At 60.4% G+C, this 27,896-nt stretch overlaps 2 protein-coding genes across 9 annotated transcripts; both read right to left on the minus strand.

The window, feature by feature from the left end:
• Window positions 96–4,193, minus strand: NDUFS8 (NADH:ubiquinone oxidoreductase core subunit S8). 4 transcript variants are annotated; one of them, XM_003122434.3, is made up of 7 exons: window positions 3,949–4,193; window positions 2,957–3,020; window positions 2,811–2,861; window positions 2,253–2,342; window positions 1,985–2,157; window positions 360–488; window positions 96–286 (listed from the first exon to the last, which is right to left on the minus strand). In XM_003122434.3, exons 1-7 carry the CDS (start codon window positions 4,027–4,029, stop codon window positions 155–157), a joined length of 720 nt encoding a protein of 239 aa, XP_003122482.1. In that variant the 5' UTR covers window positions 4,030–4,193; the 3' UTR covers window positions 96–154. The 4 variants fall into 4 exon arrangements, with proteins under 4 accessions (XP_003122482.1, XP_003122483.3, XP_005660672.1 ...); XM_003122435.4 differs by having other exon boundaries at window positions 3,724–3,950; XM_005660615.2 differs by lacking the exon at window positions 3,949–4,193 and adding an exon at window positions 3,550–3,729.
• On the minus strand, window positions 5,362–25,980 carry ALDH3B1 (aldehyde dehydrogenase 3 family member B1). Of its 5 annotated transcripts, none has more exons than XM_021080126.1 (10): window positions 25,848–25,980; window positions 19,494–19,656; window positions 15,159–15,269; window positions 14,926–15,046; window positions 14,549–14,634; window positions 14,027–14,108; window positions 11,145–11,531; window positions 10,309–10,475; window positions 7,604–7,703; window positions 5,362–6,039 (listed from the first exon to the last, which is right to left on the minus strand). In XM_021080126.1, the coding sequence occupies exons 2-10, from the start codon at window positions 19,653–19,655 to the stop codon at window positions 5,849–5,851; spliced, it is 1,407 nt and encodes a 468-aa protein (XP_020935785.1). In that variant the 5' UTR covers window position 19,656; window positions 25,848–25,980; the 3' UTR covers window positions 5,362–5,848.

Consider the following 27,896-nt stretch of genomic DNA (forward strand, 5'->3'; position numbering starts at 1 on the left):
CGCTGGATCCTTAACCCACTGAGCGAGGCCAGGGATTGAACCGCAACCTCACGGTTCCCAGTTGGATTTGTTAACCACCGAGCCACAGTGGGAACTCCCAGGTCAGAGCTTTTTTATTGGGCACGAGGGGCTGCGGGCCCGCCGGGCGGGCAAGTCACCGGTAGAGGTAATCGGCCTGGATGTTGGCGGCGATCTCGGCCTCCCACTTGTCCCCGTTGTTAAGAAGCTTCTCCTTGTTGTACAGCAGCTCTTCGTGCGTCTCCGTGGAGAACTCGAAGTTGGGGCCCTGCAATTTGGGGGCGTCAGGCCCCTCCCAGGAGCTTCCTCCCCGGCCTCCCCCACCGCGGGGCCCCGCTCACCTCGACGATGGCGTCCACGGGGCAGGCCTCCTGGCAGAAGCCGCAGTAGATGCACTTGGTCATGTCGATGTCATAGCGCGTGGTCCGGCGGCTGCCGTCGGCCCTCGGCTCGGCCTCGATGGTGATGGCCTGGGGCGGGGGTGGGTGCAGGGGACAGTCACCGGCCGGCCACGCTGGCCCCAACACCGAGTCCACCCCCGCTACTGCTCACCCCCACTCCTGGGGCCCTGGGAGCTCGCCGGTGCCCTTCCTGACTCCTGTCCCAGCACGGCTGTTCGGTCAGCCTCTGAGCGCTGCCCTAGCTGGCTTTCCCCCATTTGTAAACTGCCAGCATCTCCTGCCTCAGGACCTGAGTCCCACGAGGAGAGGGCTGTGGCCTGCCTTGTTCATCATAGCACCTGCAGCCCCGAGGGGTCCCAACTGTAAAAGATGCCCAAATACTACTGGTTGTCTGTTCAACAGCCTCCCAATTACATCTAGCTATCCCCATTTAGTGGATGAGAAACGTGAGGCTCAGAGAGGTCGAGGGGTTTCCCGAAGCCACACAGTAAGTGAGGGGCAAGGCTCAGACTCAATGACAAGTCCTTAACTCTCAGTTCCTGGGTGCAGCCTCGCACTCGCTGGGGGAAGGGGTGGCCTGGGCCCTTCCACAGCCGAGAGGACCTTCGAAGTGGCGTGGCCAAGGCCACAGATGTCCTCAGGAGTGTAATGAGTGGGACCTCAGACCAGCAGCCACTTCTCTTTGGGCCTCAGTTTCCTTGTCTATAAAAATGGCGATAATAGCCTCAACCTCCTAGACTTGTGTAAACCATGAGCTTGGCACAGTGCCTGGTCCGTGGCCGGCCCTCGCTGCCTAGAGGGCATGACTGCTATTATTTTTTGGGGCTCTCCCGGCGCGGAAAGAGCAAGGCCACAGGCTGTCGCCTGGAGGACCTGGGAGTGGCCAGGAGATGAGCCAGGACTTGGACAGGAGCTGTCCTGAGTCACAGAGATGTGGCCTCGAGCAGCTGCTGGGAGGGGGCGCTGTGTGGACTGGGGGTACCCCCTGTGCCTGCTGGGCACACCCACCTGTGCCCAGTTGTGTCTTTCTGTTTCTATACTAATAGGCAGTGACTGCAGGCAGTCCCTGTGGGCCCCTCCAGCAGAACCGAACACTCAGGGCTCAAAGGAGCCGCCACCAGGGCAGCGAGGGCCTCAGCTGTGTCACCTGTGTCCTTGGGTCAGGCCCTGTGAAAGGCACACAGGCAGGGCTCTTCAGATCACTGCTGCATGCGGGTAAAAGCAGAGACCCTCAGGTGCCACCTCGTGGCTCAAGGCGTGGGTTTCACTCCCTGGACCAAACCTCCAAGGGCGGGACCCACACATGTCACGTGGTCTGTCGGGGGCTGAGAGCTTCACTACACTGAGTCACCGCCTCCGTGGCTCCGACAACCTGGCTCATCATTCCAATTCTTCACGGGGGGGGGGGGGGGGGGGGGGAGTGGCTCAGTGCAGCAAAGGAACTTTCCTGGAGAACACATAGCCAGCAGGGGGGCCAGAGTTCAGGGCCCAGCGCCTCCCACCTCGCTCCCACTTCACTCCCAGTGGAGGCTGAGCTGGGCGGTCAGGCGGGGTCAGGGGCTCACCTGGGCAGGGCAGACGGCCTCGCAAAGCTTGCAGGCGATGCAACGCTCCTCCCCGGATGGGTACCGGCGCAGCGCGTGCTCCCCGCGGAAGCGCGGGCTCAGCGGGCCCTTCTCAAATGGGTAGTTGATGGTGGCCGGCTCCCGGAACAAGTAGCTCAGGGTCATGCCCAGGCCTGGGGGCAGCACAGGCATGGTGGGAAGGGCCTCTCTTCCCTAACACCTCTGTGCCCATCCCCAGCCCACCTCGCCCCTCTGCCCCGGGGCCCACCTCGGACAAGCTCGGTCCACAGCAGGGTCTGGGCTGCCCGGTCAGTCACCGACTTCATGTCCATCGAGGGCTCACGCATGTTCACAAACTCTGCAGGGGAGGTGGGCAAAGCAGCAGTGCCGTAGGGGGTCCTCACACAGGCCCTCCCCCAGGACTCCAGCTCAGGGAGATGAAGCCTGGCCTCCCCCAGGGGTCTGCTCTTTCACCAAACCCTCCCCTGCCGGCCTCTGGCCCTGGGCAGTCCTCCCTGGCTTCTCCCTGCACCTGTGTGGCCATCTAAGCCAGGAGGTGATGGGGGCAGGAGGCGGTTTGGGTACTGGGGTCCCGATGAACAAACACAGGCTCCCAAGGCTCACACCTGGCAGCTCCCGACTCAAACCGCACAGGGCAGGGCAGCTCTGAAATAATACTGTGTAGCCACTGGGAAGGGCTGCCCCCCCAACGCCCTGCAATGACGGACTCGGCTCCCATGGACCACATTCAATCTCGATCACCACCCTCCTTTTACGGAGTGGCAACTAAGGCTGGGAGAGGGGGAGCCCTGCCAGGACTACTCACTGTAGGTGGCTGCGACCGCGCTGCTGTGGAGGGTCCGGGCGCTGGGATGTCCTGCAAGGAGAGGGGTTCCGCTGTGCAGCTGCGACCTCATCCTGAGAGGTGGTACCGCACCCAACCCCAACCCCAGAAAGGCCCCCGAGTCCTACCTGCATGTGCAGCCTGGGCCTGGGCCAGGGCCCGCAGCAGCATGGGCGTGCTCAGGCAGCGCATCTGTGGGGGTGAAAGGGAGGGAGGTGTAGGTGGGTCCCATACAGGGCCCCCCAGACCCCCGCACTCCAGCACTGCAGGAGCCCTGACCCTTGACCCAGCACGACCACGTCATCTTGTCCCCTACTCAACCCCATTCTGATCAGAGGCACAGGCAGCCTTCCCGTTCCCAGGTGTAGCCCCTCCCAGCCTCCAGATGGACGCAGATAACACTGCCAACAGCCTTTACTGAGAGCTCCCTGTGCCAAGCACATTGCTAGGGGTCACGTGCACTGTCACTTTGTCCTCAGGAGGACTCCCACCCACCCCAGAGGGAGGCACAGATGAGAAGCTGCGCTCACTCGTGTGAAGTGACCTGCCCACAGTCACACCTAAGGAGGTGAGACCAGGATGTGAACCCAGACCAGACCCCTCCCTTCACACCTCCAGGCCTCCCCTGCTGGAACCCTTTAAAGGCTCAAATAACCCTCCAGATCAACTCCTTTCCCCAGCATCCAGGCCCTTCTGGAACTGTCTCCCAGCCTGCAGTGACCTTGGGTTTTCTCGTCTGTGAAACGGGAGCTCGACGATGCCAAGGGTTTAGCCCCGGGCCTGGCACTTAGCCTGAGCTCAAAAGTGCCCCTCCCGTGACCTGTGACCTCTACAGGGCCCATTTCTTTGACCGCCGAATTCAGTGACAGGAGCCCAACCCAGCTCCTTCCCCGACCTTCCTCACGACCTCTGACCCCACGGATGCGGGCGGCGCCTGCGCCCTGAGGGTATGGGCCTCTCGATCCGCCCGCTGCACGCTCAAGGGCACGGAGGCTGCGGGTCCTGGGCGGGCCGAGATGAGCCTGGGCGCGGAGCCAGCGGGGCCAGCAGGGGCTCCACACTCGCCCCCGACGCCGCGCTGCCCAGACCTGGCCTTAACAATTGAGCCCCGAACACCCACCTTGAAGCGCTGCCGCTCCTTCCCGTGCGGAGGAGGCCGGTCCACCGAGAGGCGGAGCCTACATTCCTGGGACGCTTCCATTGGGCCGGCTGGCTTTGCCTTTTCCGCGCTGACTCTTCATAGTGTGGTCTGATTGGCTGATGCGGCCAAAAGAGGCGGGATCAAAGACGACCTTTAATCCGATTGGCTAGGGAAGAGCAGGCGCTCGAAGTGCGGTAGAGCGCCGCCGAGCTGGATTCAAGAGGCTGATGAACCGGGACTCCCGGTTCCTTGGAGGCGGGACATCCGAGGCGTGGTTTAGGGAAGCTGCTCCAGTTCTGACTGGGCATCCTGGCCAGAGGTACCCGCCCCCCTCCGCCCCCCCGGCCTCCGCGGGCGGTATGTGATAGCGGGGACGAGAATCTCGGCGCTTGATTACGCGCGGGAGCCGTGCCTGCTCCGGGCTAAAACTTCACCCGAGCGGTTTCATTTAATCCTCACGGAGCCCTGTGTGAAGGAACGATCGTTCTCGCTTTACAGATGGGGAAACTGAGGCACGGGCATGCGTAATTACTTGGTCCAAGCCTTAGAGCTGCTGCGTGTGGCCGCCACAACGGTCTTGGATCTAAACGACTCGGGAGCCCCGTCCCTCAACGGCCACCAAAGCGGTGTTTCCTCCCAGTGACTTGTGCGGCAGAGGGACCCCGGAGGCCGAGAAGATCCCCTAGGTCATCTGGGTCGGAGGGAGTGGAAAGTGGTCAGGGAGGACTTCCTGGAGGAGGTGCCGTCCCAGCAGACAGTAAAGAGGAGTTGGGCAGAACAAGAAGGACCAGAGGATATGCCCAGCGTCAGTGCAGAGGTCTGCCCGAAAAGGAGGACACCTCGAGGGCATTTGAAGAGGACAAGGAGAGGGTGGCACGCATGGGGCCTCCCAGGGACTGTTAAGGGTCCAGACTTGTGGGCCAGAGCACGCCTCTGAAGGGGGTCAGGCTGAGGGCCACGTGGGTACTGCGGAGGAGAAGGGCTGGGTCTGGGCACAGTGATTGCTGTATGGCTCAGGGAAGTTCGGCAGCATTATAGAATCATCTGGAATTGTTCAAAGATGGGATCTGGGAGGTGAGAAGGGAGTATCCAGCAGGAGGCCCAGGAGTTTGGCTCTGGTGGCTGAGTGGAGGGGGACCACGCCAGGGCCTTGGGGCCCAGGAGGATTGGCAGGCAGGGCAGCGTGTGAGTCCAGGCTGGGATATGCTGTGGGGAAGGCACCCAGGGCCAGCCACTTGGGGGACGGGAGCACATCCAGAGCTCCCAAGAGGCGCAAGCTGAAGGGGAGTCCTGCTGCAGGTGTCTCATCAGCTTGAACTGGAGGGACAGGTGGGGGGAGAGACGACGGGGGCAGCCTCACCCACCCAAGTGAGGAGACAGGACACCTGAAGCTTGGAGTCAGCGATTCAGCTCCGAGATTTAATCCTCACAGTGCTGTCTGGAGGTGCTGTTCGCTACCTCCTCTGTACACAGACAGGGAGACAGGCTCAGAGAGGGCAGGGATGACCCCGGTCACAGCCCGTCCACAGCGTGACATGGGCCAGATGCCAGGGCCCGTTTTGCACCCGCCACAGAAAGGGTGGTGGCCAAGAGGTGCCCACATCTACCCTCCTCTCCGGGGACACAGGTGGCCAGGGTGGGAGGAGGCAGCCAGGTTACTGCACTGGTTCCCACACTCCTGCACCGTGACCCATCCTAGCTGGGGGACATCTTCTCAAAGAGAGAAACCCCAGGAGAGAGGAGGGCAAGCACTGGCCCCGGCCTTTTCCTCCTGTGCCGAGGACCCCAGTCATATCTCCTCCAGCCCCAGGTGGCCGTGGCTGCAGAGGACTCAGGTGAGCTGGAAGGGGTGCTGGATCCTCCGGTGCCTGAAGCCGGCTCACAGCAGGGTGCAGCTGCAGCTGCGGGTCTCCATGGCCGTCAGCAGCACCCTCAGGTTGCGTGGAGAATGGGGTGGGTACCGGATGGCGTAGATCTTCTCCAGCCCAGGACTGCGCAACAGGCAGGTGCGGTGGTGGGAAAAAGTGTCGAAGGAGAACTTGCCATGGTAGTTGCCCATCCCACTGGCGCCTGTCCGGTGGCAGAGAGTGTGGCCGTCAGGCCCCCAGTGGCCAGCCGAGGGGACGTCAGACAGACCTGGGCTCTGCCAGTCCCACCGTATGACCTGGCTGGGCTAATTCACCCCGTCTTGGTTTCCCCTTCTATAAAGGGGGCTAATCATGAGATGCTGTGGGGAAAGGGCTTAGCCCCGAACAAGCAGCCACTCAAATAAATGTTGAGGACACCAGGTGCTGGAGCAAAATGGGTAGACAGTGGTCATGAGTGAGCAAGGGTCGGGGAAGGATGAATTGGGGATTGGGGATGAACAGATACACACTACTATATGTCAGATAGGAGCTCCCTTGTGGCTCAGCGGGTTAAGACTCCGGACTTGTCACTGCTGTGACTCTGTTCGGTTCGATCTCTGGCCCAGGAACGTCCACATGTCACATAGCTTCAGCCAAAAAAAATAAAAAATTAAAAAAATAGGGAAACAAGGCCCCCCTGTATAGCACCGGGGACTGTATTTAATATCATGTAATAAGCTGTAATGGAAAAGGAGCTGCAAAAGAATGTATAACTGAATCACTTTGCTGTACACCTGAAACATTGTAAATCAATTATACTTAAAAAAAGCAGGAGGAAAGATGGAAAGTTAAAAAGTTTTTTTTTTTTTTTTTTTTTTTTTTTTTTTTTTTTGGTATTTCTTGGGCCGCTCCTGCAGCATATGGAGGTTCCCAGGCTAGGGGTCTAATCGGAGCTGTATTCTCCGGCCTACGCCAGAGCCACAGCAACTCGGGATCCGAGCCGCGTCTGAGACCTACACCACAGCTCACGGCAATCCCGGATCATTAACCCACTGAGCAAGGGCAGGGACCGAACCCGCAACCTCATGGTTCCTAGTCGGATTTGTTAACCACTGCGCCACGACGGGAACTCCTAAAAAGATTTTTAAATGTTTATTCCCACGCAGCTGCATGTGCTGACAGGTGCTGTTGGGGAAGAGCCATGGCAGCACAGTGGACAGTGATCACAGTGACATTAAAAAAAAAACCAACAAAACACCTAAATTGGGAGTTCCCTAGTGGCCTAGAGGTTAAGGATCCAGCATTGTCACTGTTGTGGCTCTGGTCACTGCTAGGGCATAGATTCAATCCCTGGCCTGGGGAACTTCTGCATGTCACGGGTGCAGCCAAAAAGGAAAAAATATATATAAACCAGGAGTTTCTGCTGTGGCTTAGTGAGTTAAGAATCCAACATAGCATCCATGAGGATGCTCGTTCAAACCCTGACCTCACTCAGTGGGTTAAGGATCTGGCATTCCCCCAAACTGTGGTGCAGGTCAGACACGGCTCGAATCCTGCATTGCTGTGACTGTGGTGTGGGCAGCAGCTGCAGCTCTGATTCGAACCCTAGCCTGGGAACTTCCATGTGCTGCAGGTGGGGCCCTAACAAGAAAAAAGAAAAAAAAAGCCCAAAAATCTAAATTGTGTACCTGCAGGTCCATATGTAAATGCAGAGACAGGTGTAGCATGTTCCCTCAGACTCTGGAGGGGAGCCAGTCCCTCAGGTCATGCTTAGAGAAGGCACCTACCCACTCCTCCGAAAGGCAGGCTGCTGAGAGTCATGTGCATGAAGCCGTCATTCCCGCAGAAGCCCCCGCTGCTGGTCTGGGCCAGTACCCGCTTGACCACCTGGGAGAGAAGCAGCAGTCAGGCTGGTGGCAGAGCTGCCGGGGCCCCAGGGGCTCTGCCCAGCCCCCTCAGGGCCCTGGGATCCATGGCAGGGCCTGAGGCCACCGTGTGAGCTGGAGGGGGTGGCTGGGTAGCAACCTGCCACCCACCCCTAGCTGGAGACGTGTTTCTCAAGCATCCCTCACCTGTGACCCGCTCAGGTGGCTGCAGACCCAGCCTCAGGCCTATGGACATGGAAGGTGCAGGAGCAAGCAGATGTCCCCTGGTGGGGTGTTAACTGCCTGATGAGTCTCAAGGGGGTGGCAGAGGTGAGCAGGAGATCCCCCCCCCAGGCAGAATGAGGAGGGCAGGGAAGCAGCGGCGGGGGTGGGGGGTGGGGGAGCTGTGGGGTGGGCCGCAGAGTGCAGACATTGAGATGTATTTTGGAAACATGACCTTGACCTCTTCAATCTACAGATGTATTTCAAGAAAGAGAGAGAAAAAAAAAGAGTAGCAGACATGAAAGAGCCATTGCACGAAAACTTGGCTGTCTCGCAAACTTGGTGGCAGTTAGAGCCTGTGACCCTCAGGGACAGCGAGGTCAGGGCTTGTCTGCTGGTGGGTGGAGCTGAGTGCCATCAACAGGCTCGTGAGACCCGTGGTCTCAGCAAGAGAAGATGGAGTTGGAGGCATTGGCGCTTGGTGAGGCGGCAGGGCAGGTCGCGTGGGGTGAGACATGGGTCTTCGGTGTGACCGGGTGCCCTGGGAACAGTGCTGGGCAGTTGGAGAAGCTTGAAAGCCACTCTGCTGGATGGTTCCCTCCCCCCACTTCCAAAACACCTGTATAGTGTTTTCTGAGGTTCACATTCTCCAGATAAACCAGGGATTCTTGGAGGAAGGGCTGATTCTAGAGCTAAGCAAGGAAAATACCACCTGAGCCCGAAAGGAAGGAAGGAAGTGGCCAGAAAACAGAAGGATGGGCAGGTGTCAGGGACATGGCTGCCACCGATGCCCCAAGCTGGGACACCTGGAGCGAGGAAACAAGCAAGCTGGTATTGGATTGTGAGCCGGAGGATAAAGCAGGTGACCAGGCATCCATGCCAATATAAAGACTAAATCGGGACCCCTGCCTTCCCTCCAGATGCCGGGTAACACATGTAAATATTCTGTAATCGCAGCGCCTCCCATTGAAGGCGGGCTAGACTGAGTGACTTGCTCCCTAAGAAGGAAAGGGAGATGCAGTCTCTCCTTAGTGGAGACACGTGCCAGACATGACCTCGGCCAGTGATGAAGGTTAACTTCACCAGTGACACGTGGGTCTCATGGACCCCCGGTAAGATGGGCAGGGACTGGCCCAGTGGTATTCTTTCCTGAGAGAAACAGCAGATCACTGAGACGGGACATTGTGCGGGAGAGCTGGCCCACACTCCTCAAGCTGAAAGATGGCCACCAGGGGACCAGAGGACCGGTGTAACGAAATGTGGCGTGGGAGCCTGGCTGGGGTCCTGGGGCAAAAAGGAAACCTGACAAGCTCCCAATCAAGACTGGAGGCTGGTGAACAGTGATTTGCCAGTGTTGGTTTCTCTTTTTCTTTTTCTTTCTTTTTTTTTTTTTTAGGGCTGCACCTGCAGCATCTGGAGGTTCCCAGGCTAGGGGATGATTTAGAGCTATAGCTGCCAGCCTATGCCACAGCCACAGCTACACCAGAACCGATCTGTGTCTGTGACCTACACCACAGCTCATGGCAATGCCGGATCCTTAACCCACTGAGCGAGGCCAGGGATCAAACCTGTGTCCTCAGGGATGCTAGTCAGATTCGTTTCCGCTGAGCCACGACGGGAACTCTGGTTTCTTAGTTTTAACCAACGTAAGGGCCCTTAGGTGGGGGAAACGGGTAGTGGGAACCCCCTGGACTATCTTTGCAGCTTTCCTGTAAATCTAAAATTATTCCGAAATAAAAAGTTTATCTAGGAGTCTCCTGGTGATGCAGTGGCTTAAGGATCTGGCATTGTCACTGCTGTGGCACAGGTTTGATCCCTGGCCTGGGAACTTCCACATGCCACAGAGAGAGCCAAAAAAAACCCAAAACACACTACCCACTGCGTGAGGGACCATCTCAGGGGTGCTGGGGAGGGGAAGGTGTGTCCTGCGCTGGGGACCCTGCACACGCACCCATGAGCCTCCCAGGCTGCCCCCAGGGGCTCGAGTAGGGCAGGACATCCGGGGAGCGGCAGGGACCAGGGCTTATTCTTGGGCCTCCCCCAGGTGCTCCATCCCAATGTGTGCCTTCCACGAGCCAGGCACAGAGTGGGGACACTGCGGCCACCAGGCTGAGATGATGAAGAATGGAGGCAGGGGCCGATCTGGAGGGGACAGTGGTCCCCGGAGAAGACCCTGGGGAGCCCCCCACTAAAGCCACAACAATGTGACCTAGGTTAGAGGTGGAGGGGGGCCCTTGCTGCTCCCAGAAGAAAGGAAAGGGACAGAGCCAAGAGTGCCACCATCCCAAAGCTCCTGTGACTGCTCCTGAGGGACCAGGACCCCCACCCTCCTGCCAGGCCCCTTGATCCACTCGGGTCCTGGAACCACCTCCCCTTCTGCTGCCGCCCCCGCTGTCCAGCCCCACCTGGCTGTTGTTGGAGAAGGCGTACAGCGCCAGGGGCTTCTCCCGCCGGTTGATGAAGTCGATGGCCTCGTCCAGGCCCCTCACGTTCAGAATGGGCAGGATGGGCCCGAAGATCTCCTCCTGCATCACCGGCTCCGTCTCCTGCACGTCCACCAGCACCGTGGGGGCTGCCCGGGCACAGGCGACGCCTCAGCCCCAGGGCCGGGGCCTCGGGCAGGGCCCAGGCAGCCCGGGCTCCAGGCTCAGGGAGGTTCGAGGGAAGCGAGTCTCCCCACCGCCCCCGAGAAGGGGCCCTGAGGAGCTCCCCAGCAGGACCGGGGCCCGTGGGGCCAGAGAACCACTCAGCCGTGGTCTTACAGAGCCGGGAGTGTGGGGGCCCAGGCCCCAGCCTGCTGGCGGCCGCAGCGTGGCCCTCGGAGCCGTGCGGCCCAGGAGACGGGCTGCTTGGTTCACGGCACAGCACCTGCTCGGGATGGGCCGCGGGAGTTTAGAACCGGGAACCGCGGGCTCAGAGCACCTGGGGTCGCAGCCCTGGGGAGCCACAGATCGAGGGACAGAGCTTGGACTCTGAGCTCTCGGGAGCCCTGGGAGTCTGGGGTCTGAGCTCGGAGAATCCAGAGCCTGAGCCAGAGTGTGGAGTCCAGGGGTCACGGTCTCAGGCCACAGCAGCCTGGAACACGGGTCACAGAGCCATGGACCAGGCTGGGCTCTAGCTGTGGGGTGGCGGGAGCCTCGGGGCCAGAGGTTTCAGGCCCAGCCCGGACTTGGGGCGCGAGTGCGGCTTCCCGCGTGGAGGGGCCTCAGCGGGGTGGGCAGGCGGGGAGGGCCCGACTCACCGATGTAGCGATCGCTGTCGTCACTCTGGCCGCCGATGGCCACGCGGCCGCAGCTCAGCAGGCCCCGCAGCCGCTGGAAATGTTTGTGGTTGATGATGCGGCCCAGGTCGGGGGAGGCCCGGGGGTCGTCGCCATAGAAACGGGTGATGGCGCTTTGCAGGGCGGGCAGCAGCCGCGCCTGCGTTTCTGGGCTGCACAGGATGTAGTCGGGGGCCACGCAGGTCTGGCCGGTGTTGAAATAGCGGAACCAGGCCACGCGGTTGGCCACGGTCTGGGGGTCACAGTTGTCGTCCACGTAACAGGGGTTCTTGCCCCCCAGCTCCAGCGTGACGGGCGTCAGGTGCTTGGCGGCAGCAGTCATGACAATCTTGCCGACTCGAGGGCTCCCTGGGTGGGGAAGGAAACTGGACCTTGGGTGTCGGCCACTAGGACCGGGGGGGGGTGGCCTTAGCCTGGGACCAGACCCCTCAAGGGGGTTCCCTCCCTGCCCTGCACCTCCCTAGAGAGGGGGTCGAGTGGGGGCTCACGCTCACATGGCCTTTCTTTGTTGGTTGCTGCACGGACCTTCCTCTGTCCCCTTCGACCAGCCCCATACGATGGCTGGTCCCCAAGTTCTGCAGCCAGGCCCGCCTCCCGATCCTGACCTCCCTGGCTAGAAATCTAGGAGCCCCCACCCCGCCTCCTACCCCGTCTCCCGACTTCTGACCCAGGCTCAGGCCTGCGGGGGGCTCGTTCCAGCATGGGGCCCTGCACCCTCCCCACCTTCCCACCCTCCCCTGAGTCCAGCTTAGCTGGTCAGCATTTGCGCCTTTCCTCTCTCGGACCTGGACACACCCACGGCCTCCCTCCCCTAAGCCCCCACCTCTCCTCTGGGTTGGTCCCCTGAGTCGCAGTCCCCTCCTCCATTCAGCCACCCCCAACCACTCCTGCCAGCCCCCAGGCCTCAAGACACTCCCGCCCAGGAGTTCCCCGGTAGCACAGTGGGTTTAGGATCTGCACTGTCACTGCTGCGGCTCCGGCCGCTGCTGTGGCGTGTGTTTGATCCCTGGCCTGGGGACTTCCACGTCCAGCCCAGGGTTCCATGCTGCCATTTCCATCCTGATCAGCCTGGCCTTTCTCCCCGGCCACCCATGCCCATGGGAGCCAAAAGCCCAGTCACTTCTCTGGTCTCACTTCCTCCTGCTTCCCTGCCCTGGCTCCCTCCCACCCAGGCCCCCTGTGTACCCCACCCTCCCACGCCTCCCCCTGGACACGGCTCCTCCCTCCGAGGCCTTCCTGACCTTCCGAGTAAGTTGAAACCCACCAAATACCTTCCCACTTCTGCCCTGATCACATTTCTTTTCTTTTTCTTCCCCAACGGCCCCACCCTCGGTGTAGGGAAGTTCCCAGCCTAGGGGTCTAATCAGAGCTGCAGCCGCAGCCACAGCAACGCCAGATCCAAGCTGTGTCTGTGACTTATGCCACGGCTTGCGGCAATCCGGATCCTTAACCCACTGATGGAGGCCAGGGATTGAACCTGCATCCTCAGGGCACTACGTAGGGTTCTTATTCCACTGAGCCACAGCGGGAACTCCCCCCATCACCTTTGAATGAGCTCCATGACAACATGGGAAGCTCTGTCTTCCTGGCCCTGCTTCGCCTCAAGGCCTGGCGCTGCTGCGCCTGGGCTGCTGTCAGTAAACACTGAGTAGTGAGTGACCAGAAGCTTCCTGGCAGTGCTGTGACAAAGGCCTTCACGCACCAAGACAGGCCTGTGACTCAGGGATGGCCCCTGTCATACGGATAAGGAAACTGAGGCCTGAAGAAGTCAGAAGGTTGTGGCAGAGTAGCTTCCGGCAGCCCAGTGGCCTCTGCGCTGGCTGCTTTGGGGACCTAGCCTGGAAGCCAGCCTCCTGGGGTCTGCCCGCCTTGCCTCTGTACCCTCGGTCTGGAGGGCCAGGGCCCAGAGTCCACTGAGGTTCAGGGCAGGACAATGGAAGGTGGGCAGGCACCTTCCTGCTGCCTCCTCCTTCTGCTCCCAGGAATCCCCCCAGGAATCTGTGGGAACGGCTGAAAACCTTGGTCCCTCTGTTCCCATGGTCCCCCACCCAGGAGGTTTGGGTGGCAGCCAGCAGGTCTTGTCCTGGGCTTGAGTCAGGGTCTACGGAGGAGAAAGGCAGAGATGGTGTGTCCCCTGCTCTGACGTGGACAAGGTGTGCAACGCGGGCAGCCGGTCAGCAGAAAGGCTCAGGCTGCCATCTGCCGTCCCTGCTTCTCCCTCCTCCAGGGCCTGGTCCCGCCACCTGACTGTCTGCATCCTCTGCCCTGTCACCTCTTCTGGAAACGCTGTCCTGGTCACTTGAAGCTAGCTGGTTTCTGGGTCACCTGGACACATGCCAGGGTGATGGCAGGTGATCTCTGGGAGCAAAATCCAGCCTGCCCCAATACTGGCTAGTGCGGTGGGCACTGCATCGCTTTGTCACCCGAGCCTCGGAACCCTCATCCATCCAGGCCTCCAGAAGGGCCGAGGGTGGTATATAAAGTCATAGTGCAGTGAGTCCCTGGCACAGGGGGAGCTCGGCAAGAGCAGATGCTCTGACATGTGAGCCTGTGATTGGTGCAGAAGCTGTTTCCTGGGATAGTGCCCAGCCCTCCAGAGGGTCCCTGGGGGTGGCTCCCCTGTCTGCTCCTGAAGAGTGGAGCAAGCTCGTGCTGGGGCCAAGAGTGCCACCCAGGGCTCACGCCGGTCTGCGTCCTCCCCGCCTGGTTGGCTGCTGCCTCCATCCCTGTGGCCTCTGGCAGAACTGGGGACAAGACCCCTGAGGGTGGGGCCGGGCTCAGGCCTCTCACCTCTCCCATCCTGCACTCCCTCCAAAACCGGCCATGCGCAGCCTGCTCCTCACCCGTGAAGAAGATGTGGTCAAACTTGTGCTCCAGCAGCTGCCCCGTCTCCTCGGGGCCACCCAGCACCACGGCAAAGCAGCTCTGCAAGGTAGACAGGCAGAGGGTCCCTCTGGGCGCCCAGCCTGTGAGCCTAGAGGGCAGCCTGCCCCCCCCACCTGGCCTCACCCAGAGGTGCCAGGGCTCCCGGTGGGCTGGGTAGGCGCAGTGTGGGTGTGGGGAGCTCCCCAGGGGTGCTGGGCACAGGCAGTCTCAGCCTAGCAGGTGCGAGATTAGGGACTGGTGGGGTTGGAGTCAGGGGTGAGGCCAGGCCTGGAAGAGCAGGGCTGACCAGAGACGGACAGGGACCCCCCGGGGACAGTCCCCAGCCCTCTGTTTTAGTCAGAGGGAAACAGACCAAGAGGGTTGATGACCTGGCCGAGGCCGCACAACCCACAGGAGGCAGGATGGAGCACCGAAGGAGCCGTGCCAGGGCCCTCCTCTGCCCCAGCAGAGCTGCTCCGTCTGCACCAGGCCCTGCTCACCTGGTCCAGGTATCGGGGCAGCACCTCGGCCAGGACCTTCTCAGTGCTCTTGCTGATCTCCGAGGGCTTCAGCACCACGCAGTTCCCTGGGGGGCGGGGCAGGGGGAGGGGAAGCTGCAGCAGGTGCAGCCTCTCCCGCCTCCATCAGGTCCTCACACCTGCACAGCAGGTGCCGCCCGCCCCTGCCCCCTTCAGGTGAAGAATACGGCTCGGACCCTGGACCACACAGCCCGGGGATGGTGGGCAAGTGGGAACCAGCCTTCTTAGCCACCTGGGGCTGGCTCCCCCTCCTCCCTGGCTCTGAGAGTGGCTGTGAGACCTTGAGGCTGGGGGCGGGGGGATGGGCAGGGGGGCAGGAGGTGGAGGCGCCCACTCACCTGCGGCGAGGGCGCCCACCAGGGGCATCAGAGTCAGGTTCACAGGGTAGTTCCACGGGGCGATGATGAGCACCAGGCCGAAGGGCTCCTTCCGGATGAAGGCCGAGTCCAGCTGTGTGGCCTGGGCCAGGGTGAGGGGGTGGTGAACGGTGGGGAGCTGAGACCCTGGCCCCTGAGTTCCACTCTCCGCCCAGAGGGGCTGTCCGCTGCCCTGCCCCCCGGGGCCCACGCACCAGGTTCTTGGACACTTTCTCATCCTTCATCCAGGCCCGCAGGTTCCTAAGGGCCAAGTTTATCTCGCTCTGGCTGATGCTGATCTCAGACACCTGTGACTCGAAGGTGGACTGCAGGGGAGGGGGAGGCATGGGGTCAGGGCTCGGCCAGGCCAGGGGGCACCCAGGATTGGCAGGTGACCGGAGCCCGGGGGCGGGGGGGCAAAGCCTCCCCCAGGCAAGGCCTGTCTTATTCACGCATTCATTCACTCTGTGTTCCCGGAGTGCTCGGGGGGGGGGGGCGGGGCGCGGGGAGGGCCATTCTCACGGGAATTCAGCGGTGACCGAAACAGACGGAAAACCCACCCCCAGAGCCCATGTTGTACTGGGACAGTCGACATGTCAGTGGGAACACCGACTGCTACACTAGGAGGTGACGAGTGCCCTGGGAGGATGAAACAGGCTAAGGGGGACAGAGACTGCTGCAGTGGGCATGCGTGTGTGTATGCGTGAGAGTGCATGTGTGCATGTGTGTATTTGCGTGTCTTTGCTCTGTTACACTAAGTGGTCAGTGCCAGCTTCTGGGATGGGTGATGCTAGAACCGTGAAGAAAGGGACGGAGGGAGGGCGCTCATGGACCCCTGGAAGCAAACTAGTTCAGGCAGAGGGTGTGGCGTGTGCTAAGGCCCTGGGGCAGGCGCAGGCTTGCTGAGTTCCCGATTAGCAAGGAGGACCGTGGGTGAGGTGATGAGGCCAGATAGCTGGGGTGAGGACTGTTGAGCAAAGCAGGGACAAAGTCTAGCTTAAGATGGAGCAGGGCTTCTGTGTGGCCCTCTGTGGCCTGCCGTGTGGATGGATCTGCCTGCAGGAGACCCTGGCTAAACCTGGCTAAGTGCCATCACTTCCACAGCCCAGGGGCAGATTTCAAGGGCAGGCATGAGAAAGAGGGAAAAATCAATAGGGACTTTGTCCTGATCTCTGCCTGCTGGCATGCCTGTTCCCCTCCCCTGCCACGAGGGAGGAGAGACCCAGTGTGGAGGCAGCAGGCAGCTGGAGACCCAAGGCCCAGGACAACAGAGCCAGGCTGTCCGATGCTGAGACTCAGCCATGAGAGTGTAAGCATCTCTCCTGCAAGAGGAGAGGCTGATGGGCCCAGGGGTGCCAGAGCTGAGCCTTGGCAGAGAGGGTGAGGGGACCTCGAGGGGAGAAGCCAGGCCCACCAGAACTTCCAGGAGCTGGGCGGGCTTCAGACTGGCCTTCTTCTGCCTGGCAGGGCCTTCTGTGACCTGAGCCAGTGTGGGGCCTGTTCTTGGTTTTGTTTTTTCAGCATGTGAAAGTTCCTGGGCCTGGGATGGAACCTGTGCCCAGCAGCCGTCCTAGACAGAGCAGTGATGAAACTGGATCCTTAGTCTCCCGAGCCACCAGGGAATTCCTTGGACCTGTTTAAAGGACGATCTGGCTCCCTAGCCAGGGAATTTTACATGCCGCAGCCACAAAAAAGTAAAGTCTTCCTGAGACTAAAAAGATTGACAGCTAATGATCCATAATGTATTTATACATTGTACTGTTTGTTGTTGTTGTTGTTTGTTTTTGTCTATTTAGGGCTGGGCCCAAGGCATATGGAAGTTCCCAGGCTAGGGATTGAATCAGAGCTAGAGCTGCCGGTCTACACCGCAGCCACAGCAATGCCAGATCCAAGCCGTGTCTGCAACCTACACCACAGCTCATGGCAACGCCAGATCCTTAACCCACTGAGCAAGGCCAGAGATTGAACGTGCATCCTCATGGATGCTAGTCAGGTTCATTACTGCTGAGCCACGACGGACACTCCAATTTTGCTGTTATTGGACCTCAGGGTTGGAAAACTTACGACTTCATTTTTATTTATTTATTTATTTATTTGCTTTTTAGGGCCACACTCGCAGCATATGGAGGTTCCCAGGCTAGGGGTCGAATCGGAACTGTAGCCCCCGGCCTACGCCAGAGCCACAGCAACGCCAGATCCGAGCCGTGTCTGCAACCTACACCACAGCTCACGGCAACGCCTGATCCTTAACCCACGAAGCGAGGCCAGGGATCAAACCTGCAACCTCCTGGTTCTTAGATTCTTTTCAACTGCGCCACGACGGGAACTCCCCTATGACTTTATTCAGTTAGTGTAGCTGTGATATGGTGTCTTCTGCAAATAAAACGAAAAGGATGATCTGGCCCCGTGGACTGGCGTGAATTTGGAAGAGTAGACCGCTCTGAGCCAGGGCTGTGTGTCCTTAGGCAAGAACGTGCCCTCTCTGAGTCTCCGCCAGGGGTGACTGGGGGTGACCGCCCCTACCAGGAAGAGTTGTTGGGGGTTAAATGAGAGGATCCATGCCTGGCAGGCAGGGCAGATGCTGTCTGCTGGGAGGGTGGGGGACAGGGCTGGCTGAGGCCAGAGGCGGGGGCCAGATTGGATTTTCTGGACTGCTGCTTCCTTTGTGGGTTGAAGGCAGGAGGTGGCATCTGAGCTGGAGGAAGAAAAGGGACCAGAGAGACCATCGGATCAGGTCTCACAGAGGCAGACAGGCCGGGCCAGCAGGTGGGTGGGGCAGAGGCTCCATGGAGGTGCCCGTCTCCGGGGAGCCCAACAAGCCAGGGTGAGGGGTGCGAACCCCTCTGTCCTGGGCCAGGTCCAGTGAATGGCCACTCCCCACAGAGAGGCAAAGCCAGGCCCCTTGGGTGTCAGGGAGCCAAGGAGGGTATGTCTGCCACCCTGGTTTCCTAAATGGGACAATGGATGATTGACGAAAAGCTGGCAAGAGAGGGCAGGTCTCACCCAGCTACAGTCCTGGAGCATGGTGATAGATAGAAGGCTTGAGGACCCTGAGAAAGAGAACAGGTGTCCCCAGAGGCCCCGTCCTCAGGACGAGTCTTTGTGGCCAGCTTGTGCTGTCCCCATGGAAGAGGGGTGCCCCGATCCACGACCCCAGATGCCATGAGACACTAGCCTCAAAGTCCACGGCTGCTCTGGAGACAGGGTGGACACCTGGCTGGGTGCCTGCAGGTCAGGCGGGTCCCAGGATGCTGCAGAGGGACTCTCAGGCCCACCAGGGCCAGAGGCTGTCTCACAACCTGGCTGGAGCCAGCAGGCCAGCAGCAGGGCAGGGGAGGGAGGAGGGCAGTCGGGAGGGCGACCCCGGGTTCCAGATAGGGACCCACGCATGGGCTTAGGAGGCTTTGGGGTGCAGATGGACTCATTGCTTAGCACGAGCCTGCGCGGGGCCACTGCAGCCCCCCGGGGACAAGTGGTGACCATGGGGGCTGGCCGGCCTCAGACGTGCTCCGTGGGCATGTCCTGGGTGTTAAGTACCAAACCAGTACTCTACCAACTGGCAAAGAGTCACGGACCCAGCCCTGGAGGGTTCCGGATGGTGCAGGGCCAGTGGGGGGCCAGGGGTGAGTCTGGACACCATGGCTCCGTGCCAAGAACAAGGGACATATTATCCAAAGAGGAAGCCCCTGGACAGATGTCCTGGGGCAGTGACAGCCAAGCAGGTGGCCCCTGTTGGCTGAGAGGGTGGAAGGCTGCCTACAGGCAAATGTATTCCTTCGGGTCCTGCCGTGGCTGCTGCTCCCAGTGGGAGGGGCTGAGCCCCTGCCTCCAGGGTTTGGAGAGAGGCCACGATGCCCAAAGTACCTCGTGAGGCCGTTGTCCTCCACACACCTATGGCCCCAGTGGTGGGTGAGGCCCACCTCCCTGGACCTCATCTTTTGCCTGGCTCTGCCTCTTCCACCCCCTGCAGCCGTGCCAGCCACCATGCTGCTCCTCAAGCCCAAGCAGACCAAGCATCCCCTGCCTCAGGGCCTTTGCACATGCCATGCTGTCTGCCGTTTCCCCCGCCATCTGTGTGGGTCCTCCCAGCTCCTCCTCATGTCTCTGCACAAAGGCCACCGTCTCAGAGAAACCTTCCCCGACCCCTACACATAAGTCAGCACCCCAATCCTGGGCTTCTCTCCCCTACCCTGCACGCTGGGAATGTCTCTCCATGGCATTAATACCAGTCAGCCTGCTCGGTAAGTGTTTATTTACTGTTGTATTGTGTCTTTCCCCAGAAGGCCCGTTCCCTGGGCACAGGGACTTTATCTGTTGTATCCCCAGAGCCTAGAATGGTACCTGGCACATGGTAGGTGCTCAATAAATAGTTGTGGAGGGAATAAAGCAATGAACGCAGGAGTGACTGCAGGAGGGAGGCCGTGGCACAGGAGAGGAGGTGGGGCTTGATGGGCTTTTCGTTCCTTCATGGAGGATGTAGTTGTCCCCATGTCCCTTGTCCCACTCTCTTCCCTCTTCCTCCCACCCCACCCATCCTGTCACTCACCCACCTTGTGCAAGTCCTGTGCCAGCGCCTCCTGCAGAAGCTGCTTGTTCTCTTGCAGGAAGCGGCCCAGGCCCTTCAACTGGGTGGCCCGGAACTCAGCCGGCCGCGTGCGCCCCGAGCTGAAGGTCTCCCGCAGCCGCTGTAGTGTGTCAGCGAAGGGGTCCATCCTGCCAGGCAGGGGGGAGAGAGGCAGCGTGGGCCAGGGCGCCCCCACCTCCCCGGGCCCCCTCCACTGCCCCTGCTGGCACCCACGTGGGTCCACAGACACCCCGACAGGGACTCACGCATAACCCCAGGAACTAGGGCTGCCCCCCACAACACACACAGTTAGATGCCCCGACAGTTATAGACCACGCCTCTGGGCCAGTGAGCAGGAGGGCCCTGGACCCCAAGGCATCTGCGGGACTGGGTGTGGGCTTGGGGACAGCCATTCCACAGCCCCTAAGCATGAGCAGGCAGCCCTGCCGCAGGGCGATGAGCCCTAAGCCACAGCCCCACACTTCTCTGGCGCCCCTCCTGGAGGTGGACAGCCCTTACCCTGGCAGGCTGAGCCGAGGAACCAGGAGCAGCTTGCTAAGCAGACAGTCCACCAACCACCACTGCAGCCACCACTCTGGGACATTCCAGACACAGAATGCTCTGTCTCCCGCTGTCCCCAGCCTGGGGGCCCTGCCTGGGCGGCTGGTGGTGGCTCAGATGGCTGGGTACCAGCCAGGGGCTGGCTCTGCCTGTGCCCCAGCTCCCCAGCAAGGTGGGGAAGAAGAGCCGGGCCTCCCCACGGCCCTGCTGGCCACCCTGCCCCGCCAGCCACAGTGTTGGAGGAGCAGGGAACAGTGGTGGGTGAGGGGTAAGGGGCGGTCGCCTCCACACCATTATCAGCCTAGGCTGGCAGGCAGGGTAGGGGCCCTAACGGTCCCCGGGGCCCCTCCCTGTTTACTTGAAGCTCATCAGAGGAGCGCGCTGACGCACTCAGCCCTTGGCCCGGTGCCGGTGCCAAGGACTCGTGGGGGTCCTTTCCTCCTCCTCCCTCCTCCTCCCCTCCCTTCAGGTCTCTGCTTGGCCGATGCCTCCTTCAGGCAGCCCACCAGGATTGTTCCCTTACACCTGCTCACAGTGGCCCCTAGGCTCCTCTCCCCACCACACAGTGTCATACCTTGTGATAAGCACCTAGTTTCATTCTGTCCCCCTCCCCGGCCCTCCCCCTTCTCTCTCTCCCCCTGGACTGGGAAGCACGGCCCCTATTTGCCTATCTAACTCATCATCGGGGTCTTGTTTCTATTTTTATTTTTGTTTTTGTCTTTTTAGGGCCGCATCCACTGCATATGGAGGTTCCCAGGCTAGGGGTTGAATTGGAGCTGCAGCTGTGGGCCTACACCACCCCCAAAGCAACACAGGGTCCGAGCGGCATCTGTGACCTACACCATAGCTCACAGCAACACTGGATCCTTAACCTGCTGAGTGAGGCCAGGGGATCGAACCCGTGTCCTCATGGATCCTAGTCGGGTTCGTTTACCACTGAGCCACGGCAGGAACGCCCATCATGTGGGTCTTAATGCCCCAATCGCCTCCTCTGTTAGGGTCCCCCTTCCACCTACCAGTTGACAGAGTATTTATCAAGGATGAGACCATGCTGACCAGTTCTGAGCCCAGGGCCTGCATTCGTGCCCCCAAGGCTGCCAACTTTATTTATTTATTTTTTTTGGCTGCACCCGAGACATGTAAAATTTCCTGGGCCAGGGATTGAACCCACACCATTGCAGAGACCCAAGCTGCTGCAGTGACCACAATGGATCCTTAACCCGCTGCACCACAAGGGAGCTCCTGCCAGCTATTTTTTCCCTTTTCTTCCTTCTCTTCCTTCTTTCCTCTCCCTCCCTCTTTCTTTCTTTCTTTCTTTTTCTTCCTTCCTCCCTTCCTTCTCTCTCTTCCTCTCCTCCCTCCTCCTTTCTTTCTTTCTTTTTCTTTCTTCCTTTCTTTCTTTCCTCTTTCTTTCAGGGCCTCACCCACAGCATATAGAGGTTCCCAAGCTAGAGGCTGAATCAGAGCTGCAGCTGCCGACCTACACCATAGCTTGCAGCAACGCGGATCCTTAACCCACTGATGGGGGCTAGGGATCAAGCCCATGCCGTTATTTTTAAGTGGCTAATGCCATCATGGCCCTACATTTTCTGGAAGGCTCCATGGCCCTGAGGCTCAAGCCGTTCCAACCAATAGGACGGCTTGGCCTGTGGGTACTCTGTGCCGAGAGCCTGGCTAGAGTCCTACGCTGACCCCATAGGTGTGTTGGCAGGACCAAACTGACGCCACAGGCCTCCTGCTCCCTGGGCATTTGTCTTGGGCTCAGGGCAGGCACCATGTTCCCCAGACAGGATGACAGCAGCAGGGGGACATCCTCGGAGCCCCTCTTGGCCCCAGGCTCGCCCTCCACTCCAGCCCTCCGGCCGAGGAGAAGGCATACCGGCCAGGGTCAAAGCCAGGATCCAAGAGCCCCGGCCGACCCCTAGCACCGTCATCCGAGCTCGCATCTCTTCTGGCTGCATGACCCTGAGCAAGTCACTCGCCTTCTCTCTGCCTCAGTTCCTCGTCTGCCACGTGGGGACGCTGACAGCACTTGCTACCGTCCCGAGGATGAAATGACGCAACACCGCGTGGAGCCTTTGCCAGGGCGCACAGAGGAAGAGCTCACGAGCAGTCCGCTGTGGTTATTTTTCCCAAGGACTCGACAAACACTCATCCCTCTTCCCTCCCGGATCCTCTCTCACCTTCGGACGTTTGCTGATGGATCTGAGCGCGAGCCACGCCCGCCCTCCCCTCCTGCCAGGGCCCTCTGCCCTTTCCTAAGCGCCTCTGCAGAGCCCACAAAAATGCAAGGCACGTAACTTGAACGGTGCCTCTCTGGGTAAGCACGGGGTGGGGAGCTCTGCGGGGGTGGAGGTCTGGTTGGAACATTCCAGCAGCCTCTCCCGGCAACACTGAGGCCAACTCATACAACACGTCCCCCTGTGGTTTGGTCACTCTGGACTGAGGCCCCCAGGGGTGCCTGCTGGGGGGCAGGGAGTTGGATCCAACCCAGGGAAGCAGAGGGAGGAGCTGAGGCCACATCTGCCTGGGACCTGGGGGGACCCTGGGCCTGGGACCTCGCAAGGACACACAAGCGAGGGGGTTCCTGCATCTGGTGGCCTGGGGGCCCTGAGCCACCTCACTGGGAGTTGCTAAGTCACTTGATATGACAAGGGACAGGTCTGTTTCCCCTGGGCCCCGAGGACCAGCCACCTTCCCTCAAGGCCATGAGTCGGGGATTCTCTTATTATAATAATAATGACCGAGCGCTGACTGTGCCAGGCACTGTGCCAGCGTGGGTGCCCAAGGTAGGTGCAGCATGGCATTCTGATGGTTCCCCCTGAAGGAAGCTGAGGTCCAGGTCGTGTGGCATTGAGGAGGTGACAGACAGGGTGGGCACTCAGATGAACCGGCTCCAAACATCATTGGGTATCGGGGCCCGAGCCCCACCCCTGCGCCCTGGCCAGTCCCACTGATGAGCTACCTAAAGGCACTGGCCCCGGCTCTTCTCCCAGCCCCCGCCCTGCCTGCTCTCTCGGTGTCTCAGCCTCGGTCTCCCCACTTATACCACAGGCCTGCCAAGCGCACACTCCCTGTCTCAAGTGTCAGGGGTCGCAGGACCTGGCGCCGAATCCTAGCAACTCTGTTTATTAGCCAAGAGGCCTTGGGCAGGTTGCCTGGCCTCTCTGTGGCTCACTTTTCCCGGTGGGGCCGTGGGGATGGTGTCTATCGCGCGGTGCCATGGGGAGAAGACACGGTGGCAGGGCTTGGTGAACGGCTCTGAGTGATGGGTATTCAGACAGGACAGCTGAGCCCAGGGGGCCCCAGGGAGGAGGGCCTGGGGTGGGAACACCAGGAGGTCTTGACCCGGGGTGGACACCAGGAGGCAAGGACCTCAACCTGAGACCCAGGTGGGGACAGGGATGCAGAGCTGGCCAAAGCGACAGATGAGAATGCGGTGGTCTGAGGGTCCAGGGGACCCCGCCCCCCCACCGCCGCCACCAGGCCATCAGAAGGGGAGGTCACAGGTGCCAATACCCAAGGGCCTCTAATTGATCTCCCTCCCTGTAGCCTTAACCTGGATTTTCACAAGGTCTCCCGAACTCTGGGCAGCAGCGCCCTCCCTTCCACTGTGGGGAGCTGGAGGTGAGGTCCCGAGGTGAGCCAGCCCCGGCCCTACCGCAGAGAGGCTCCACCGGAGCTCCTCTGGTATCCATCAGGCCCTCCGCAAGGCGGGCGGCCGGCTAGTCCCTCCCTCCCTCCCGGACCCTGGCAGAGTCCATTCCCAGGAACGGGATCTCTCGGAATCCCTTGCTGCTTAACCCCACCCGCACAGCGGGCACGCGGGGCGAGTGTCCAGGAGATAAGCGTCACCAAACGGATGATTGAGCCCCCAGGGCAGCGGAGGCCAGAGCTGGGGCCCCCGGCTCCCTTACAGGATGTGCTTAACCAGAGGGAGAGGAGGGAGGGCAGCCCAGCTCAGACAAAACAAGGGTGCTGGCAGGCCGAAGGGACTCCGGGGCCTCTCCCCTGCGCCTCCTTCCTCTGCTGGGGCAAAGGGAAGTCCTCCCTCTTTCCCCTTTCTCTCCGGGGGCAGAGAATCTCCGAGAAGACAAAGCTGGTCTCTGTACACAGCTGTGAGTGGCCAGGCCGGCCAGGACTGACAGCAGCCCAGAGTCCCCGAGCCAACAGGTCCCTGACTGCTCCTTGCTACCTCCCCAGCCTCCGCAGAACACCGTACCTGAGTACCTGCCAGGCTGCCCTTCCTCCTGCTTGGCCCTGCTCTGCCCAGCTGCCCTTCCGCTATGAAATGTCTGTGGCTGGGCCAACCCCTGGGCGGGGCTGCCCTGGCCTCGTGCCTGACTTTGACTCTGGGCTGGCTGGAGCCTACGGGCTGAGATTTCACCACCACTTCTCTTAGGGGCCTCTTTCCTGGACCACAGAGAAGGAGTCAGGGCCCAGAGAGGGCCAGCACCAGGTCTTCAGGGAATGCAGAGCTGAGGGGTCCACCCCAGGCTCATGGGAAGGGTCCCAGGCCCAGCCAGAGGTGGAGGAGAGCCCAGGGCAGTGGCCTGGGTATTATGATGTGGCTGGGGACGTGGCCTGGGTTTTATGATGTGGGCTGGGAGCAGTGGCCTGCAGTAGCAGGGAAAGCCCTGCTCCCAAAACGCCCAGTCCTCCGAGCCTCGGCTTCCCATCTACAAAAAGAAGAGGTCAGATGCAAAGATGGCTGGAGGAGTTCCCTCTGTGGTGCAGTGGCTTAAGAACCTGACTGAGAGTTCCTGTTGTGGCTCAGCAGGTTAAGAGCCCTGCTAGTATCCACGAGGATGCAAGTTTGATCCCTGGCCTCGCTCAGTGGGTTAAGGATCCGCGTTGCTGAGGCTATCGTGTATAGGCGGCAGCTGCAGCTCGATTTCGACCCCTAGCCTGGGAACTTCCATAAGCTGCAGGTGTGGCCCTAAAAGAAAAAAAAAAAAAAAAAAAAAAGAATCCAACTGCAGCGCCTTGGGTCACTACGGAAGTGCAGGTTCAATATCCAGCCCAGCGCAGTGGGTTAAAGACCTGGCATTTGCTGGAGCTGTAGCATAGGTTGCAGCTGTGGCTCGGATTGAATCCCTGGCTCGGAACTTTCATGTGCTGCGGGTGTGACCATAAAACTTTTTAAAAAACAAACCCAAGAAAAATAAAGGCAGCTGGAGTCCAGAGGTATGATCTTAGGGCCAGGCCGCCACAGGCTTCGTCCCCTGCCCTCTGCGTGGCTGTGTCCATCAGCACTGCCTCATCTAGCACGAGTCGTAGTGCCTGTCACCCCTGCAACCTGACGTCTTACAGCGAGCAAACAGAGGTCCGGAGAGAGAACAGCACTTGATCACACAGGGCATGAGCAGCAGGCTGGGACCCGCATGGGAAGGCTGTCACTCAGGGTGGGGGCTGTGTGCATCCCCAGATGTCCCCTCCCACCTCCTGGGGACGAGCTCCGCCCTCTGTCTTCTAGGTCAGCTGTTGTGATAAGTGTCGCCATGGAGGTTTCTGTGTGTCTGATCCTCTGCCTTCCCGGCCCCAGCCTGGGCACACCTGTCAGAGCACAAAAGGGGGATGATCCCTGGGCAGGTGCTGGTGTCAGACAGGCAGGCGATTAGGTTACAGGTGTGAGGACAGGCCTATCCTTTGTGCCAGCGCTGCGTGCCTGGTGCCCTGGGCCGCCCTTCCACCTTGGTGCCCCGAGTCTCCTCTGGGCCAGCCGGGCACCTGGGAGATGCTCCTTGCTGCCCCCGCCCTCCCCGCTGCCCTCGCCTACCTGGGAGGGCAGGAGAGCCCTCCTGGCCCACATCTGCTCCGGTAGCCCCTGGAGATGTCAGCCAGTTGGGACAGGGGTGAGGGGCTGCAGAGGCCCCGTCCTCTGTGTGGGATGGAGCCCCCAGCCGCCTTCTGTCACGTGGCCTGACATGTGACAGCCCTGCCCTGCTCTCTGGAGCTGAGCCAGGCAGAGGCAGAGCTGGCGTCAGGCGGGGCTGGGCTGGAGCTGAGCCTGGCAGCTGTCAACCAACAACCGGGCCCAGAGAGGGGCAGCTGCTGACCTAAGGCCACACAGCAAAGCCGAGGTCCTGGTGGGTGGGAGGGGTATTGCAGGGTCCTGAGGGGCCCTTTCTGACGGGGATCCCTCTTGGAAGATTTATCTCTGGACTTGCCACAAATTCAGGAACAGCCTGGGAAGCCCCCGAAGAGGCCTGTCCTCCTGGCACAGGGGTCCTACCCTGGCCTGGGAGTGAAGCTCCCCCAGCCTGAGGGGGCTCTGCCCTTGGGGGGGAATAGGGGCCTGCTCTCCCCTCTCTGGTCCTCATAGCTCAGGGACCTGGGGTTCTATCCTGTCCCAGAGAGCTCGGGAAGTGTGGAGATACTCTTACACTGGCTGTGGGGGTGCCAGGCACTGCTGAGGACCCAGGTGGGGCGGTGGGGCCTGTGTTGGGCAGAGAGCAGGGGTTAGAGGAGGGGGCACGTTTGCCCAGCCAGGCCCTGCCCTTCTGCGGCCCCTCTGGGTTTTAGCCTGGAGAAATCGATAAAAAGATCCTCAATATTCTCACCTTTGGAGTTCCTGCTGCGGCTCAGCGGTAGGAGAGCTGACTAGTATCCGTGAGGACATGGGTTCGATCCCTGGCCTTGCTCAGTGGGTTAAGGATCCAGCATTGCTGTGAGCTGTGGTGTTCTTTACAGACGTGGCTCCGATCTGCTGTGGCTCTGGCGGTGGTGCAGGCTGGCCGCTACAGCTCTGATTTGACCCCCAGCCTGGGAACTTCTGTATGTCACACATGTGGCCCTAAAAAGTGAAAACCGAAAAAAAAAAGATTTTAAACTTTGGCCTCCCTCTTCCAGCAGAGAGGTGGGGGAGGGAGGGCTGGTCGGATCTACAGCTTTATCTGTCCGTCTGTCCATCCATCCATCCATCCCCTCCCTCACCTGGTGAGCCTGGCTCCCAGGGCCTCAGACCCGCCCAAGGGCATCTTACCACGTCACCTGCTGATATAGACTCAAACCAGGCTCCTTAACCCTCCTGCCAGGTGACACTGAGCCAGTCACGGTCCCTCTCTGGGCCCGTGTTCCCCCCCGCATTGGTGTTGACCTACTTCCAGCAGCCCTGTGAGGTGACCTAAGAGCACATCTGGAAGCACCTGGTATGCAGTAGGCACTCAGTAGGTACGAAGGCGTTTCTCCCCCTTCCCCTGCCCTCCCAAGGGAGTGGCCATCCCAGGCCTTGTTCCTGGGCTGCCCCACCTTCCTTGACCCTCTCAGCCATGAAGACAGGACCACCTGTCTCCACCCAGCAGCCACCCTCATGCCAGTGTGACCCTGGGGTGCAGTCAGAGGCCACCAGGGCACAATGCCCGGACACAGTCGGCATTCATTCATGTGCTCACTTAGCAAAGCTTTACGAAGTACCTACTGCATACAGAGCACTGTGCCAAGCACTTGACACAAATTTGCATGAAATTATGGTCCAAGTTTAATAGAGGAGACAAGAGGCTCAGAGAGGGGCAGTGGCCGAGCCAGGGCCACACAGCAGAGAGACAGATGGGGATTCTAGCCCAGAGAGACCCGAGTCCGCAGCCTGCAGCGTTTCCGAGGTGCCCCAAGCCCTGCCTTAGGAGCTGGGTAGGGGTTGCGTGTCTCAGCCGAAAGCAGCATCTGCCGTCCCCTGGACACCTGCTGTGCCAGGGCTGGGCAGGGTCTTTGGCACAGCCCAGCTCAGAGACCGCCTGCCCCCACCCGACCACAGCTAGTGCGGATTATCATCCTGCCGTTTTCAGTTTCGAAAATGGTAACGATTTCGGGTGATCCCGGCGCGGCGCAG

Source organism: Sus scrofa, chromosome 2 (assembly GCF_000003025.6).
Source record: "Sus scrofa isolate TJ Tabasco breed Duroc chromosome 2, Sscrofa11.1, whole genome shotgun sequence".
Lineage (NCBI taxonomy): Eukaryota > Metazoa > Chordata > Mammalia > Artiodactyla > Suidae > Sus > Sus scrofa.